The following is a 17,620-nucleotide window of genomic DNA, read 5'->3' as shown; positions in this document are numbered from 1 at the left end:
CGAGTCTTCGTCCCATTTAACCAGGTGACAGACACGATTAGCCTATCCTCCTCACGATCTACATCATCTATCGAGCAAACTTCACTCGTCCACGATCCCAACAACGAGTGCAATTCTACTGGGTTTCCCAGCACCGAATCCTTTTGGGTGACCTGTTTGGGTCGATTCCCCACCGCTCTTGTTCTGGCTGTCGCCGCGTGTCGCCGCCTTCTCGCCGTTCCAGTGCCTTTCTTGAGCCGACTGGTGCGTCTATGGTATTGCATGACGATCTTGGGAACCGACTTCCTGCAAGTTGCTGGATATTAGCATGGTATTTAAATTTCAGCTGTTTGAGTGAGCACACTACAAGTTGTCTGCTGGTTCCCACGTGCATATTGGCGAATCCTCCCATTTGACAAGGTACTCAATGGACCTCTTGGCATGGTTAGCAGAATCCGCGTAAGTCATAGTGTTTTAAATGTATATATACTTACATCTGGGGCAGTTCTATGATCCTTGATTACTTCGACATCAAACCTGCTAATTGTTAGTTGGAAGGGATTACTGTGGCATATGCGACGTACTTACCAGCCAAGATAATTGCGTTTCGTTTTTGAACAGATACGGTTATTGTCGCTACAGTCTGTAGCTGGTTCAATACCGATTGTGAATTCGTCGTCACCGTCGGACTCGAGACTGTCTTGGAAACTACCTGGCGGCGGTCTCCGAGCTCTCAGGCTATATCGGCCCTTCCATTCAGAGTGCTCTACAAATGCCATTAATATGTGAATACTGATGGCAGAGTACTGGCCATTTAAATCCCCGACTCCAAACGTACGCAGTGACCTTGGATTTGGTCAAAGTCTTTTTGGCGCAAGCCCTTCCGTGAGCTTGACATGCTATTTTACGTACTTTCAAGTAGCCGTAACCAGAGCGGAGGCCTCGTGGTTCACTCATCGTTCATTGCGACCCAGCAGTTATCATGGCTAAAATATGCCAAAGCGCATCAAATATTTCGTCGAGTACCTAGTTTCGGTGTGAAAGAGCAATTTGTCAATTGGTGCTCTGGCCCACCAATTTGCAAACAAGTTGGGGATTTGAGTCAACCACTACATGCGACGCGCTCGCTGAGTGGGCCATTCAGTAGGCTTTCACAAGCAAGCTGTCGCACCAGGGAGACCGCGAACTGTGTCTACATCCGTATGTCAATACGTCAGCCCAAACTCTTCCGCACATGTGTCATAGGGTGGCCTTTTCACAAGTCATCAGTGTGTCGCCGCCGACTGTATTAGTGACTGTGCTTGAGCGTGGTTTAGTCAGAGGCGGTCTGTTGTATTTTTAGGCCCACATTGGGATGGCTCCTGTGGTCTTGGCTGTGTCAATCACTATGAAAGCTTTCCTGATGACACGAGCTCCTAATGCATCTCTCTCAACATGCCAGCAGGAAGCCGTCGAAGGGAAAGGCGACCTGTTCCTTTAGTCACCGCTGTGCGTCCCATCTCAAATGTAGCTCTATATCGTATTAATAGTAATACAGTATTAAATACAATGCTCGTAGACTGTCTTGGATATTTATTGTGTACGGGGCTATACCACCCATCTCACGAGCTGAAGAAGGACCGGACTGCCTTTGTCTGAAGACGGTTACATGTGGCGTTTGAAGAGTGACGATGGCCAGCGAAGTGTTGTTTGCATCATGAAGTGATTAGTGCGTTCTGTGCAGCTGCATACCTAAAATCTTCCACTGCAATGTTCTGGTACTACGAACTTTGAGTGAGCTTTCTTTTTCTTTTTCTTTTTTTTCCCCTCAGACGATGGTTTCTGGTGGGAGATCAGGCGCGGAAAATTGAGTAGACGAAAGGCAAGTCGCGGTTGGCGATGTTGATTGGCTGGAGCCCGTTGCCTGCAAGCGACAAGAGGCTGGTCGGGAGAAGCGTGTGCACTCGAAGCATCATACCGTTTAATGGCAACCACCTTGATCAAACTGGGAGCAAAGTCAGAAATGTGAGCGTAGGCAGGCAATTTGAGACGTGGCCCCACTCACGGTTGAAGAAAACTCGCACCTGTCCATGTTCCTCTACCTGTTCGTTGCCCAACTTCCTGGGTCGCCCAATTGTTGATTGGAACAGCAACCCCTTTCATGATGATTGAACTTGTAGAATGTGCACTACAGCTTTCCTTCGATCAGTTTGTGCTTCCCTGTACCAACCCCGAACTTTATTTCACACATTATTCCATTTTCCGCTTCAGAGCTCGTCCCAGCGAAGAGCTAGTCTGAAACAGAAAACTCATCCCTGCGCAGAGGCGGAATACCGCTGTGAACAACGCCCGACACAACTCTTCTCGTTGTGAATGGGGTCTTTTGGACAATGTAAGGGGACTGCCGAAGACATGCCGCCGTAAAACTGGAGCGCAGGAACATGGCCATTATGCGGCTCATGTCCCGCACGGATATCACCCACGTCACCCGCCCATAGAGACGACAAGAAGGAGATGCGGATGCATTGAACTCTTTGGCGTGTGTCTGCCTGAGGAGTATGGAGGGGGTGAAGTGGTCTTGCTTATTCTACAGAAGTTGCCAATGGACTGTAATGTGAGGAAGTGTGAGCATTGAAGTATGTATGAGTGACAAGGTAACGCTGCAGGTGAGTATAATGCGACACACGCTGGAACACTGTTGCTCTCTCTCGTGTCGCCGTGGGTGAAATGGTTCGCAATTTTGGCGCAACACAAGAAGGATGCGGGGCCCGGCGCCGAGCAATTATATCTCTTCGGGCTGCTTTCGACCTGCTCCAATTTCCATCTAACACTCATCTTCAGCCACGGTGCTGGGGCTTTATTCCCACCACTTAGCTGAGAGACACAGGACTTTCCGGTGCCCCCAGGCCTGTGTAAAGAAAGCCGAGTGCGCGCCGTGGTACGCGTGGAGGATCAGCCTGGCTCTTGGAAACGTTGAAAGTGAGTTTGAAGATACCTACCGCTGCTGTCCGGACCGTTCAAAGCGAAATTGCCAATTTTGCTTTGTCAGAGCCAATCTCTCGAAACGCCGAGGCGAACCGTCCGTCCACGGATGGCCGCAAGGGAGCCAATGCATTGAGTCTTGTGAGGGTGAACAGTACACCTTTTGCAGCATCTTACGTTCAATGCAGACCGCTTGACAAACCGAGTAGTTTTCAGGTGGGGACATTCCAGCCATCTCGAGGTCAAATCTGTCCTTTGAAGCTTCAGCCACGTAGAGTGCTCTCGTCATCGTAGTTTATGTGCGCTCGCTTGACGAAGTGTACATACTGTAGGCTAAGGAAGAGATCCCGCACTTCCTTGTCAAGCGCAAGGCTGCACGCACCATGTCGGGAATGACAGGGCGCACTGCATCGTTGCATCATCGGGGGACTGTACCCTGGTTTCCAATTAATGTGCCAATTATGATCAAGTACTGCTGGTTACAAGTCTTGTCCCGTCAAACAGCTGCACGTTTGCAAAGGCTCATGAACTTGTCTACTAAGTATCAAGAGGACAGTATGTATTTGGTTAGGCTTGTTTACATAAATTAGCTATGGGAAAGCATTGCGCTGACTCATCACGGGATGGGACAGATGTCGCCCACATTGGAGAGTCACTGTCGCAACCCTTCCTTCCTTCCGGACGCGCTACCGTGACAACAGGAACAACAACACGCGCTTGCCGTATCTCACCGGTTACCACTGATGTTTAAGTTTTGGCGACAATGAAGCGTCGTGTTAACTCTCCACTATCCAGTGCGCCATCGCCTTCACAAGCGTCTGATCGCCGCTCGGCCGGAAAGAGGGAAGTCGGGACCTCTGGCGGCGACAGCAGTGGAGCGAATGACAGTTTGTACGCCGTGCATCTCGTGTAGGCGACCTGTGTTGGCGGCTAATTTCTGATCCAGGTACAACGTCGAAAAGATAAAAAGTCACAGGATCGGTAAAAAGGTAGGTCCAGTGAGATGACTACACAGAGACGCGTTTGAATTGACGCGTTTCCGCAGAAGAGCTTGGAATTCCGTGTTAAGTGGCAAGGCTACGATTCCGAGAAGGATTTAACTTGGGAACCGGAAGAGAGCCTGCGGTGAGTAGGGGTTGCGGCACACTCCGCGTGCTGTAGATGACTGACACTCATCAGGGAAGATGTGCCTGAAATTGTCGAACAGTACTTTCGCTTGGCTGGCGGACGACAGAACATACTCACGACCATGCTCCCACGGGGGAAGAGGGCGCCTAAAAGGAGTAAGAGATCGTCTGCGGCGACGGCCGCAGCACACACGATGTCGGGACGGCAACTCGAGAATGGCGCAAAAGCCGTTGACGAAGATTCTTCCACCGCTACAGAATCATGGCAGCCACCGGCTGGCTCATGGGAGGATGAAGTTGATACCATAGATTCTTGCGAGCGTGGGCGCGGCGGTAAGCTTATTGTCTACCTTATCTGGAAGAATGGCAAGAAGACAAAGCACGAGACGCCCGTTGTCTACAAGAAGTGTCCGCAAAAGGTAGCCGCTATACTAGGGTTGACAAGTTTCCAGGCTTTTGCGTGCTGACCGTGGACTAGATGCTGCAATTTTACGAGCGACACGTTCGAATTGTTTAAAAGAATCATATTTTCTGGATCAACTACCAGGCAGGACGCATGGCGTTTGCCGGTGGAAGTTCATTCGGTTGAATATGGATGGGGTGGCAGTGGCACTCCGCTTTATCCCCAAATGTCATGATCGAGCCTGCAATAAGCATTTAGCGCGGCGACGCGCTCATATAGTCGATTTCGCAAATGAGCCTTGCGGATACCAGCTGTGCAACCTAACGGAGGGAATGCGATGTCCATCGCTATCTTGCGGTAGACCATCCACCTCATTTCTACGAACGAAGAAATCTATGGCTTATTCATTCAACCACGACGTCAGGGTTGTGATGGTGCTATTGCTGGCCGCGTCAGTTCTTCCACCGTCATAACAGGTCGGTGAACATCCGCTATATTACGATACCGATGGGAGTACTGCTTGGCAGATAACGCCACTTAACAGCCTTTGATTCCCTTCCAAAGCTACATTCCGATTGGTCAACTCCGAGCATGCCACACCAAGCCGTCCTCGCCTTCTCGCGCCAAGAGTCCCCGTCCTCCCTTGCTTGTCCGCAGGCTCTATTGATGGTACTTCCGTTGTAAGACTGACTTACTATCCCTTCAAAGGTCCCGCACTCTTTTAATCCAACGAAGCACGACCGATTATCTGTTTCCCTCGTGCTGAGGTAGTCAGATTCTTGGTAATTCGGTTCGATGACTGGTTCTTGCCTCAACAAGAGTATGGACATCTCACTCGTTACATATCTGAGGGGTTGGGACGTGCCTCTTAGTCGACTGTCACTGACGCTGTTTGTGCTAGCCTCGCAGTGCCATGGCGCCCGTAAAAATTGTATCTTTGTATTTCGAAGTACGGAGAGCGTGTTTTGAAATGTATTTTGCGCGGCGGTAAACGAAATATGGTATGCCGATGCTTTGTAATAGTACGGGAAGAATAATCAACAACTGAATACACCTTCAATAGATCAACGAATTAACCAGCTATCAATGAATATAGTAATTCCATTGCTTGATTTGACTATTGTTGACATTTTGTGCTTGTTGAATCAAATTTCTAGACAGCTAGCTTTCCCGTCTAGCTGAGTGACATGGACCATCGACTTACCATCTTCTAACCTCTTAATGTTATCAATAGATTGAATATTATGCTTCCGAAAGCCTGACAACAGATCCCGTTCTCTAGTCTTGGTTGGTCCTCTTCGTTCGCTCGGCTTCCTGCAATTACCTCTTTCTCCCCATTCCCTGGCCTTTGAGTAGCGGTTGAGGATTTTGTTACCTCGCGTTATAACTTGAGAGGTTGGGTCGCTAAGGTGTTCCAGAATGTTAGTGTCTTCGCAACTTGCACAGACGCGTTGTAGCCCTCACTTCAAACTCTTCGCAGTCAACCGAGCCGACGATTGAACGTGATACTAATGAATGATGTGCTGTCAGCTGGCGAGCTCAATCCACTGTGTCACTGATGCATACCTACATTTGAGACGATCCTACCATCCTTCATTTCCTGTGGTTCATATCTGGGTAGCCCACGCTCGAGACTCTGCGGCAACGCAACCGTGCTATGTTGACCGTCCGTGCCACCATGGCTCTCTTGCTCGACTTCATCTAAACCACGAAGAACCACTCCTGGTGCAGTGTTGAGTCGCAACTCGTCGTCATTTGACACGATCCCAGGCGGAAAACAAAATTGTTGGGAACTGCGATGGAAACATTTGTTCAGTCTGTTACATGGGTATGGGGGCGTCATGTCGCAATGCATTGCTTACTTCGTATTTGATTTGGGAGCCGTTCAAGTTCAAGGGCAAACAGATGCCTTAAGAGCACATCCAACACCAACAGATCAGGATTGTCAAAATAGAGCGGGGCGCACAGGATGCTATCTTGCGTACGAGCCATTACAGTACGTGGGTATTGCAAACTACCAAGTTTACGAGAATGGTGGGTTGGACAGTGTCATAATCTTACTATATTTGACACTGTACCTCAGATCTCTTTGTCATTAGATGCATTAACATCTCCAAGACCATTTTGGGATCCCACAAAGCTGACAAAGACTTGGAGACGCTAGTTCACAAGACATCGAACACTGCTTCAATCTTCTTAGGAACCGCAAAATAGTCACCGAATGCAAACCTCAATAGATGACAGTACTTCTACAACATATAGCATACTGTGCTGGTGGTGCGCGTCCCGAGGCCATAGGCAACCACCTGGCTGTCGACACTCTGCAAAAAAAAGTGGTAAAGCCGTCCATCACCTTCGTACACCTGTGTTGAATTGAATCAAGGGTCTTCGCAGGTGTTTACTTCCCATTCTTCCCTCCTGTAATCTGTCATCAACCCACTCGATATCATTAGATTACCGACTCTACACACCTATACATAAGAGAGAAAACGAAGCAAGAGAAGGATATGCACTACTTGACAGTTTGGGACATGCCCCACCGGCAAGCTTCGAAATCGATCGTATCGATCGATTTTTTGGCTTCGGTTGATCGATATATATCGATCAAGGCCCGCAGTCGATCGATATCGATCGAGCAGACCTCATGGCCGATCGATATCGATCGATCACAAGTCGAAATCGAATCGATCGTCGATCAAATCGATCATGGCTAGTCCTGGTCCTTCATATCTCCGTTGACTCTGCCTATTAACTGAAGTACTTGTCTCCAATTATCTCCTTCAAGGAGATCTAGAGGGAGATGTGGTTGATAAATGCCAGCCCTACTCCACGATCGAAGGCATTGTGCCATGCCAACTATGTGACGTCGTAGGCGGCATCTGAGCGGTGTGACCATCCTCCCGCAACTGCTGAAGTCTCTCTCTGTTTCGGCGGAAGACGACGCAATTGTGAGGAAATCAACCGCCATGTAAGAGAGCTGGGGAAACCGCACAGCGCCAACATCTCTCCACCAAGCAATCGGATCGGCTTTGTAGGCGATGTTATCTACCGGCGGCTCAGACAGGTATTGATCGAGCTCGTCTTGTGTTGGGAGTGCGGTTGGCTGTTTTGGCCGTTCACTTTGTAGTCCTTCGGCGTCTTGACGAACGATTGATCGACTAAACGCCAATCGGCGCTCAATGTAGTCCAAGGCATCATGGCTTCCAGATGCTGACATGGCATTGCAGGCTGGCTCGTGAGCCATGTGCTTGTAATTTTCCTCCCAGATGCTTGTCAAGTTCCCGGCGTAAGCTTTTTTCCACCCTGATGTCTGACGAGACGGCAGCTGATTCCAAAGCTGCTCTAAAGCTCGCCATTTCTTACTCGGATGGAATACAACCGCCGCCACATAGGCGGTCGAGGTCAGTTTATCATAGTAATCGTTCAGTTTTTTCCAACCGAGTTTGATGTAAATCTTTAAGAGCCTACGGGTTTTTGCATCCATGTCGTCAAACAAGTGAACCTCTTCCATCATATGATCATCATTCTCTTCGATTATTACACCTTGAATGGCCCACTCAAGATGATCAAGGACCATCTCAATCACTTGAAAGTACTCGTCGAAACCACCTGTTGTTGAGCGTTTGCCAGAAATGCCTGCGCCCTGGAGTTGTTTTGAAGCAACCTTGAACGGTTGAAGTATCTTCTGAACCGCAGTAACGACCTTCCATTCCTCGAGCGAAAGTTTTTCTTTCAACATCGCTGGCCGGTCCTGTTCTTTGGCGCCTTGGCGAATCCATCGTTCCTCAATAATTGACAGCATTCGGTTCAAAGCGGATCGTTTCAGCAGCGCTCGAGAGGCCATGGCCTCATCGGACTGCCAGCGAGTGCAGACATTTTGGACCCACGTTAATACGGGTTCATCAGGGGCAGTTTGCCGTTGAGCTTCATGAAAGTCCTCGAGAAGTTGGCTGCTCGTTCGAAGAGCAATGCCGATATTGTGCAACTTGCCAAAAGGGCCGTACTTGCGATACTTCTCCATCTTGTCGGCATTGACTATCTCAGGAACTAGGCACGAATCCTGGCTCTCCCCCAGAGCAGTGTTTGACTCGTAATCTTCCTCCAGATTCGGCGTGTCAAGATCGTCGTCGCCATTCAGTGCATCAACGGCGTCGGACAGTTGACGCTGCTCGTCTTCATCAGTCATGAAATCCTGATCTCCCCAATGCGCAAGCAGCTCAGCAAAATTGTCCCTTTTACCGCCGTACATCATTGCCTTCACTGACAGGTTCAGGAAATGAGGAGCGCACCGAATACGACGCTCGTGTTGGTCGAAGTCAAATTCATGGCCAAGTGCTTCCATAGCCGTGTCGTTGTTCGTTGCATTATCAAGCGTACAGTAACCAATCTTATGTTGAAGACTGAAAGCACATATTGTGTCTGCAACCTCATCGGCCAGCGCTGCCCCAGTATGGCGCTTACGGAGAGCAGGCAACGCCAGAAGGATCCTCCACTGCTTCCAATCCCGATCAATGAAGTGGGCGTTGACGCCAAGAAATGATGAGTTTTGTCGGGAGGTCCAACCGTCAAAAGTAAAATGAATCATGCTTCTCGCTCTTTGAAGAATAGCTTTTACGGGATCAAGAGCTCGATTGTATTCTTTTGTTAAGAGGTTCACGAGGGTCCTGTCGCTGGGTATCTGCCCCTCTTGAAGACACGGATTGTTGTAGAGCAGCAGCCGTCTAAAGCGCTCGGAATTAACCAAATTAAATGGGAGGTTGTGGTAAGTTAGCCAGTCCAGGAGAAGAAGCTGATTCATCGCCGGATCAAACAAAGTATGCAAATTGCTAAGAAGGCTTTGGTCGCGAGGATTCTTCGGATCAGCGCGCAGCATATCGAGCAAGCTCCGTTGTGCACTTCCTGTCCCGACAACCCCGTCTTCGCGTGAGCCAGCAGGCTGGAAAATCTTGTGTTCCTTTCTCAGATGTCGAACAATGCTTCCAGCGGTTGAGGCGATGAAGGTGTAATGCGTAGCTTTCATTCTGTTGCGAAGGAAGCATCTTTCGCAGACCCATACAATCTTATGAGGTTCAGAGCCGTGGTCCTTCATCCTGAAGCCAAATTGCCACCACCATGTTCGCTCTCGAGAAGGGTCATGGCATGTTGTGAAATTGGGAAATAGCTTGAACTTGTCAGTCGTCCAAGTCTGATAGTTCGGGAATCTGCTGGACCCATGTGCGCTTGAGGTTGAACTGATGGACGGTTCGGAAGGCGGCGGTGTTGAGGAGGCATTCTCCATCTCCTCACCAAACGGGCCCAGCTTCATTGAGCAATCCATTCTTCATGGTCAACCAACTTGACAAAGCTATGGTGCGCAGTCCAATCTGTTTATTAATAGCCAGTCCTTTCATTGCTTTCATTACAATGTCTCAAATTCATCTCCCGTTAATGCGACTGGCACGTGATTAGAGAGATTGTGTGATGTCTCACATGGAACCTTCTGACTGGAACCGACGTTTTCGCTTCGTCGGCTGCAACCTACCCGGAACTCTTCTTCAAAATATGCCGATCGACGATCAAATCGATCGACTGAACGCCGGATCGATATCGAATCGATCATAAGTGACTGCTTATCGATCGATATCGATCAAGTGACGATGCTGATCGATATGATCGAAATCGAAATCGATTCGATTAATCGATTCGATCAAATCGATTGATCGATCGATTTCGAAGCTTGCCCACCGGTTCCTTTGCAGTGAAGAAGCTCTATGTAGTCCTTAAGATCCTGAGCTGATGAACGAAAATTAGTCTTCCTTTGACTCATAATCGACCTCCTCGTTCAGGTCCACAGCCTCGTGGTGTGTCCTTGGTCCATCATGGGCCTCCCATTCCACTCGCCATTTCTTCATGTCATTTAGCATCCGGCCCCCCGATGGAATGAGCCGCATTCGATCATGCACCCGCTGCCACTTTGGAGCTTGTCCTTTAAAGCCATGCAACCCTCTGACCAGCATGCCAATCCTGTCTTGCCGATGCTTGTCCACCAGCCCTGAGCGAAGTAACTGTCAATACAGTACCGATAATCGCCGTCTGTGTGGACACCACCTCTATTATCCACGGCAATTTAGAAGTCGCATTTGTCATCTGGGCTAGAGCCCATCACCAAGTCATGTGGGAAATGGGATAGTTTCTTCGGATACCAGACAATTCAACCGTCTTGTCAGATTGGATGACTGGCCTCCCTTCCAGCTTTCCCCAGGTCGTCTCCCGTGCTTGGTGGACTGAACCCGTAACTCTGTTCTTTTTTTTTTTTTTGAGTCCATGATGTCAGTGTCAGGCATGTCGTCATTGCCAGCTGTCTCATTTGCCAATTTGACTGGCAGTATAAGTGCATATTTGGATAAAACCATGGTCGAAAGATTTGGCATAGTGGTGTGACGAGAACAGTGCAGGGTCATCCGCAGGGGGTAAGTTAGAGCAGTTTAATCCGACTGTGATGAGCAAAACGCGGCGCGGCGAGAAGGAAGTGGGGGGCTTAAATCGCCCTGTACATGCACGACGAAAATTGAGAGCCTTTGCTTTCATCAGAGTTGGGAATAGTTGCAAGTGAAAGAACTGGGCCGTCAAAAATGAGCTCTGTGTTCTCCGTGGAAACGATTGGTCCGCTCGTGTGCGCATTTAATACGGAGGCATGGCTGCCTGGTACAACCATTATCTAGGTCTGCCTCTTTGATTTAGTCTATCGCTAATGCCAATTTGTCTGCGACACGGCCCTTATCACTGTGCCCCCACTACCAGCTGAATAACTTTCTGGCTGACTTTCGTGTCAAGCAACCCACCCCACTGCCCACTGCATCGACTGCAGTTCATCAAAGCTCACTCGCTTTCGATGCCGCTGCTCAATTGGAAGGGAGGAAGATAGACACAAGTCACACATAGCTGTCCTATGCTTTTAATCAGAGCCTTTAACATATGCCGAGCGAGTGTACGCAATTTCTCGCCTGTCAAGTGCCTGTGGCGTGAGACTTCCCTCCTGGCTCTGTCACATTTACGTCATGGACTCGCGCGATGCGGCATAATTCCATCCGGCTCCGTCCTGCTTTCTGCCAACTACCTACAGTATTTCAAGAACAAACGAAACAACAATGCCGCAAGATGAACCACGCTATCTGTTGGGGACGGTATGGGGCGCTGGGTACGGTTATATTGACGTAGTCACCTCGTAAATCAGTGTATTGCGAATAAAACTCCACCTATTTTTATCAAGCATTCCACTATGTTGTCTGCACCGATATTTTGACGCCCATGGATTCACACATTCCGTTGCGCTTGCAAGGAAACTCCACTACGAGGCCAGTTACTTCTTTTTGTGCTTTTTTCTTCTCCTTCGCTCCACCATCGCGCCCTGCGTGTCCTACCTTCGCCTTCTTCTTGTCAGCCTCCCCAAAGCCCGCCCGTGGTACATTCACAGTCTGTTCCAGCTCCTCCACACGTGCCTGCAATGCGGCAAGTTCTTTCCACATATCCAGGAACAGCACAGACATGTCCTTGTTATTGCAGCGCATCGGCAATAACACCCTTGATCACCGGACACATCACCCATGCCAGATTTCACCTGTGCTGGCACTGAATCAGTCCCACCCTGCTTCGAAATCTCTACCATCACTTTCACCATCTCTGCCTGCTGGAGTCTTGCACCTAGATATACTCGTGCCCCGCCCCACCTTTTTTGGGTCTCGGATTCCTCGCACCACCAAAGGTGGTGCTTATCACTGGGCCGGCCACATCACTGAGGCAGCCACTTCTCAATCATTGACGCGTTTAACCGCGAAAATGGCTGCAAATAGCGTCCAAGCAACAAAAGGCGAAGTGGAAATCCGTGTAGATGAGGCCATTCAATATATTGACGAGAATCCAGGTGCAAAAATCGCTGCAGTGGCGCGGATATTCAACGTATCACGCAGCCGGCTGCGACGCCGGATAGAGGGAATTCCACCACAAAAGGGCCGCCCTTCCCCCAAATTGAAGCTTAGCAGGCCAGAGGAAGCTGCTTTGTGTAACTATATCAATCGCCTTGATGATATCAATTTTGCGGTTCGACCTGAATTTATTACGGATGCTGCAAATTACATCCTAAAGGAGAGAGCCCCAGCAAGCTCAACAGCCCCAGCGGAAGCTGTCGGGAAGCTCTGGACTACACGCTTTATCCAACGGCATCAATATCAAAAGGTCTTACAAAAGAAGCTTGATTCTAATCGCCAGGCATCTGAGGATGTTACCCGAGTCCTTCAATATTATACAAAGCTAAAAGAAGCTATCGCAGAATACGGGATTCCCGATGAAGATATCTGGAATATGGATGAAACCGGCTTTCGAATAGGAATCGGAAAAGACCAATTTGTAGTCACAAAGAGGAAAAGGGCACATCTCTTCTCAATGCCCGAAAATCGGGAAGCTGCAACCGGGATTGAAGCCATCTCTGCTGGCGGCGAATTTATCCCTGCGTTTATGATCCTTTCCGGCCAACAGCATATGGATCTGTGGTATCGTTTAAAGGAGCTTGAAGATAATACGAAAATTGCATTATCCTCTTCTGGATACACCAATGACCAGCTATCTCTTGCTTGGCTGCATCATTTCAATGAGCATGCAAAGGCAACTAGCAGATATCGCCTTTTAATCCTTGATGGTCACGGCTCACATCACACAATCGAATTTATCGAATTCTGCAATCAACACAGGATAATTCCCTTTGCAATGTCCCCCAATCTCACACATATTCTTCAGCCCTTAGATGTGGTGGTATTTCAACCGTTGAAGCACTATCATGCAAAGGCTCTTGATGTGATGGTCCGCGATGGCCTCACAAATGTCACAAAGATTGAATTCCTATCTTGCATTCAGTCTGTACGAAAGCAAGCTTTTAAACGCTCTACTATTATCTCTGCCTTCCGTAAAACCGGAATTTCGCCCTTTAATCCTCAGCCGATTCTTGAGATGCTGTCTCAAAGAGCCCCAATTCAAACGCCCTCTCCGGTGCCTGCCCTCTAGGCCAAATTCATCAGACTTTGAGACGCCAACAACACTACGGCAGATCAATAAGGTTGCAGATAAGGTAGCAATTGTGTTACAAGAGGATAAATCTCTTGATCCTAACTTTAGCTATAATGTCTCACGATTTATCCGTGGCTCCCTGACAGCCGCAATAGAGCTTATCCAGACAAAGAGAGACCTAGGGAAGACCAAAGCAGCTCAATTAGTATCACAACAACGTAGAGCTATGAAGAATAAGGTACTTAAGACCGGCGGCATTATTTCTGTACAGGAAGCTCGCAGGATGGTTGTGCAGAAGGAAGAAGATGAGCTCCGGCGTGCAGAACGGCTTGTTGAGGCAGCGCAGAAGAAACGCCACAACTACGCGAAACGGGTATTTTTTGAAGCTGCAAAAAAGGCACGTCTATGGCGTCGTACATCTGTATTAGAATCACTAGTAATTTGCGACAAAAAGGGGTTACGGCGTGTGCAACGGGGATAATTGAGCTATTCTATCGCAAAAGTGGCCGCCTCAGTGATGTGGTCGCCTCACTGATAAGCACCACCTTTGGTGGTGCGAGGAATCCGAGACCCAAAAAAGGTGGGGCGGGGCACGAGTAGCACCCATGATTAGCCCGGTATTGCCAATTTCATGCTGGGGTCCAGGATAAGTAACCACACTAACCACACTAACCACTGCCATCCCTCCCATTGTCACCGTACCCGCCGCTGATACCTGCCATATCTGCCTCCGCTCTTACTGTACAAGTCCCAACAACTTAGAATATCCTCAAACAACAACGCCGACTTACACTACAGGAAGCTCTGCGCTGATTGGTCTTTAGATAATCTGAAGCACTACATCAAGAAGAAAGTGCAAGAACTTGGGTTCAATCGTCTTGTTATATAACCAGGTAGAGACCCACTCGAACATGAACACCATGCACTGACAAGGGGTCTGCCTCCCCTGCAAGAGCAAATGCAAGGGTTGCCCCAATTGAGCATGAACAAACCCTTATTCGTTTACTCTCTGCAGCATGATCAATAACTGGATGTCTGTCTTGCTTATGCCCTGTCTACCTTTCACCCCGCTGACCTGGGAGCGAACTGTACTGGGGCAAAGCGTCTGGTGGGATTCCTGTTGCGCACATCAGGCTGGCCAAATGGCACAGGGCAGAGGGATGTGTGGGTTAGTCCTGGGTATTGTCCCCCACCCGAATTACCGATGATGTGCTGTGGAAGACCTAATAGCATCATTGGGGCCAGCTCTGAGGTGGAGCTCAGAAATGCACTTTGGCGTCTGATAAACACAGTAATAAACGTCGGTTTGGCCACAACACGACCCGGATCCTGCTGTGGACTATACCTATGTATTCTATTAGGAGTATACGGCTCTGCCATCAGCAGTATACCTGATGCCTTCGGTCCTCATAGCTTGGTAGCCGGCATAGCCCGGCGACTTGGATATGATGGTCGTACTTGCTGTATCGAATTTTGTTTCAGGACGGGAAAACGCGAGGATCTGCCAGAAAATTATCAATGTCCTCTTTCTCGACTCGTCATTTCCCCCAAATCCACTGTTGAGCTCGTTGCAGATTGTGGGCGATCGCTCACGGGCTGCTCGGGCAAATGGCCACTCGATTCGTCAGTCGTGCTATGAAGGTCCGCATCTTCTCCAGTTCCTTTAGCGGTTGAACAACGCCCTTGATACGACGCAATTTCCCACACGATATCTAATCTGTTTTCGCTCTTCACTCAGTTGTGTTAATCGCCGGACAATGGCTTCGTATTCGTCCGCTCCTCTGTGTACCTGCCGAGCTCGCTCTCAATCGGCCACGAAGGACGACGTTCTTCAATTGCATCGTCCACAACTACAAATTGCATTAGCATGGCAAGTGCATGCTGAAAATCCCGGCGTCGTGCTCAGCTCGCGTCCAATATTGCTCGCGTCCAATATTGCTTTCCGACTGCTTCCACTTTTCCACTCTCTCTGCCGCATCTCTTGAATATAAATTGCTGATTTGTTCCGCGACATTGTAGGTCGCCTGCGGGGGGTATACGCGTCGCTGGTGCAGCTGGATCGTTTGGTTGACGTTGAACAGGACGTCGTCGAGGATACGCGCCGGAATGGGATGGCTTGAGGCGTTGTTGTTGCGGCGCCAAATGCGTGATGGGGCGAGCGGCTGGGAGAGGATGTTTGTTTGCGCGCTGATGAATGATTCCTTCAAGGACGGGATCGTGGGCGCGGTGTCTGCCATGGCTGTGCGTGCGTGGTGCTTGAGCCTAGAGGCGTTGAGACACGAGCAGTTCGGGTGTTAAGCGCTGTGTTGAAGCTATGGTAGTTGAAAGACGGCTGCTCCGCACGAAACACACAGACCATGAGCGAGCATTAGTGTCGCCCACCCCTTGACTAAGAATCCGCTGACGCAGGTAAAGAAGACGACGATTTTGTCTCTCTCGTCAAGCTTTTTGCCCGACTCGGCATTGAACTGGCATAAGCTGCTAAATAAATCGCAAACCAAGCCTTTGCCCCACCACCCCCAACCCCCCAAACAAGACCCACTTCATCCGGAAACCAACTTGCCCATCAAATCCACCCCGAAATCGCCTCCTTCGCGGATAAGCTCCTTGAACGGCCGTCTCACCCACAACTCAGACAGGTGTTGGCGTGCGACATCAATCACAGTCCCTCTCATCTTGCAATTTGCATCGCTTGTAGATTGGTACACATCCCGTATACAATCAACAAACACCGCTCTAACCCACAGCTTGTTGATTTTTGTTTTGAAGTTCTGCAGTGCATACTCTCGAAGACCATCGACTTCAAAGGAATCCGCCAGTTGATAGACCCGAACGTCTTTCGATAGCTCATCGTCATCTGGGGCGAGTCAGCCTATCCTGTCCCTGTGTTTGGGCTGTCAGACATACCCAGATGGTCTAGTTTCGTACACGGTTCTTCAGAGTATGTCTCCGTGTACATGTACTCAAATACTCGCCAGTACGCTTGCATGCTGCCTTCGACATACTCAAAGTTTCTGGTGTTGCCCTCTTTCATCTCGCCTTGCAGGAAACGTTCAAAGTAGCTACTGTGTGCGGTTAACACCAGGTCGGTAGTTCGATAGTCTTCGGATCGTTTGCCTCTCCCTGAGCCAAGTAGCCTTCAATGTCTTTCAAATCAGTGCCTGAAACTTGATGCATTTTACGTAGGTGGCCGATTGCCCCATCGCCTGACGTTAATGCGCGTTTGCATTCTAGACAAATCACAAGATTGTGAACTCCGTTGATTTGAATGTGCTTGTCCATTGTTGTTCTTTCTGTTTAGATGCTGCGGAGAGGATTTATTCCAACGATCTTCGAGATGGCAATGCCAGCTGCATCGCCAAGCACAAAGTATTCCTGGTAGGAGTGGTTTTGCCATACTCCATCCAGGGGTTTGACATCCAGGAATGCAGCCAGGCTTAAGGCTGGGTAAATCTTTTCCACCGGGATATTCCTTGAGTCAACCAGCATCAACCTGACGTCTTTGTACTCATGGCTCAAAAGCCAATGTGCGTAGTGGAGCGCCCAAAGTAGGGAGCCGGTGAGGAACGTAACGGCGCAGGGTCCGTCGTTGTGGTCGCAGTGCTGTCCGGCAACGTGAGCAGAAACGCACGATTGGAGCTCCCGCTTGTTGGCATCGCTGAGATTCCGCAGGTCCACATCTGTCGAGGCCCGCATGGCATTCTTTCTATAGTATCGGGGCCTTGAAAACTCGACTCTCCACATGGTCCGGGGCGGCTTCCAGGCCTGTTTGCGTTCAGTGGTTTGGCGAGCCCGTGGTGTAGGGAAGTGACAAAGAAGCGAGGTTTGAGCGGCCAACTTACAAAGAGCCATGTTGTATGACTAAAAATACTGTACAGTACTGTTGATGGACAATCTGTTGTGTTCTGCTTGAAGTCGATGTTACGCTAGATGGTTATGGATCAGAAATACTCCCAAACCTGGCTGAGGTTGGGAATACCCTGGGCTCGGGCAGCGGGCAGGCGTCAGAGTTTAGTACGCTCCACCAGGCCCACATCTCCCTAGTGCCCAGCTTCCTGTGCTTACCTACGGTGGGCGATAGGGAGCACTGTTGCAAAACCCCCCCGGTCGTTTC

At 49.4% G+C, this 17,620-nt stretch overlaps 7 protein-coding genes across 7 annotated transcripts; 3 read left to right on the top strand and 4 right to left on the bottom strand.

Annotated features, from left to right (window-relative positions):
* Positions 1–3,703: 3,703 nt before the first annotated feature.
* VFPPC_17016 (chromo (CHRromatin organization MOdifier) domain-containing protein) lies at positions 3,704–4,705 on the top strand (the record flags this gene model as incomplete). Its single annotated transcript, XM_018294766.1, has 4 exons — positions 3,704–3,835; positions 3,986–4,062; positions 4,120–4,479; positions 4,546–4,705. The coding sequence occupies 4 exons, from the start codon at positions 3,704–3,706 to the stop codon at positions 4,703–4,705; spliced, it is 729 nt and encodes a 242-aa protein (XP_018136421.1).
* A 256-nt stretch (positions 4,706–4,961) lies between these two features.
* On the bottom strand, positions 4,962–5,300 carry VFPPC_18472 (hypothetical protein; the record flags this gene model as incomplete). Its single annotated transcript, XM_022430074.1, has 1 exon — positions 4,962–5,300. The coding sequence occupies one exon, from the start codon at positions 5,298–5,300 to the stop codon at positions 4,962–4,964; it is 339 nt and encodes a 112-aa protein (XP_022284921.1).
* Positions 5,301–7,180: 1,880 nt separating this feature from the next.
* Positions 7,181–9,775, bottom strand: VFPPC_11792 (ribonuclease H-like protein; the record flags this gene model as incomplete). The annotated part of the gene is made up of 1 exon (XM_022428783.1): positions 7,181–9,775. The coding sequence occupies one exon, from the start codon at positions 9,773–9,775 to the stop codon at positions 7,181–7,183; it is 2,595 nt and encodes an 864-aa protein (XP_022283940.1).
* A 1,623-nt stretch (positions 9,776–11,398) lies between these two features.
* On the top strand, positions 11,399–11,611 carry VFPPC_17017 (hypothetical protein; the record flags this gene model as incomplete). Its single annotated transcript, XM_018294767.1, has 1 exon — positions 11,399–11,611. One exon carries the CDS (start codon positions 11,399–11,401, stop codon positions 11,609–11,611), a length of 213 nt encoding a protein of 70 aa, XP_018136423.1.
* Positions 11,612–12,285: 674 nt separating this feature from the next.
* On the top strand, positions 12,286–13,503 carry VFPPC_11793 (DDE superfamily endonuclease; the record flags this gene model as incomplete). Its single annotated transcript, XM_018289869.1, has 1 exon — positions 12,286–13,503. The coding sequence occupies one exon, from the start codon at positions 12,286–12,288 to the stop codon at positions 13,501–13,503; it is 1,218 nt and encodes a 405-aa protein (XP_018136424.1).
* Positions 13,504–15,368: 1,865 nt separating this feature from the next.
* Positions 15,369–15,743, bottom strand: VFPPC_14963 (kinetochore protein fta4; the record flags this gene model as incomplete). Its single annotated transcript, XM_018292727.1, has 1 exon — positions 15,369–15,743. One exon carries the CDS (start codon positions 15,741–15,743, stop codon positions 15,369–15,371), a length of 375 nt encoding a protein of 124 aa, XP_018136425.1.
* Positions 15,744–16,803: 1,060 nt separating this feature from the next.
* On the bottom strand, positions 16,804–17,358 carry VFPPC_11794 (hypothetical protein; the record flags this gene model as incomplete). The annotated part of the gene is made up of 1 exon (XM_018289870.1): positions 16,804–17,358. One exon carries the CDS (start codon positions 17,356–17,358, stop codon positions 16,804–16,806), a length of 555 nt encoding a protein of 184 aa, XP_018136426.1.
* Positions 17,359–17,620: the final 262 nt, after the last annotated feature.

Source organism: Pochonia chlamydosporia (genome assembly GCF_001653235.2).
Source record: "Pochonia chlamydosporia 170 chromosome Unknown PCv3seq00019, whole genome shotgun sequence".
NCBI lineage: Eukaryota > Fungi > Ascomycota > Sordariomycetes > Hypocreales > Clavicipitaceae > Pochonia > Pochonia chlamydosporia.
This window is presented reverse-complemented; position numbering and strand designations above follow the sequence as displayed.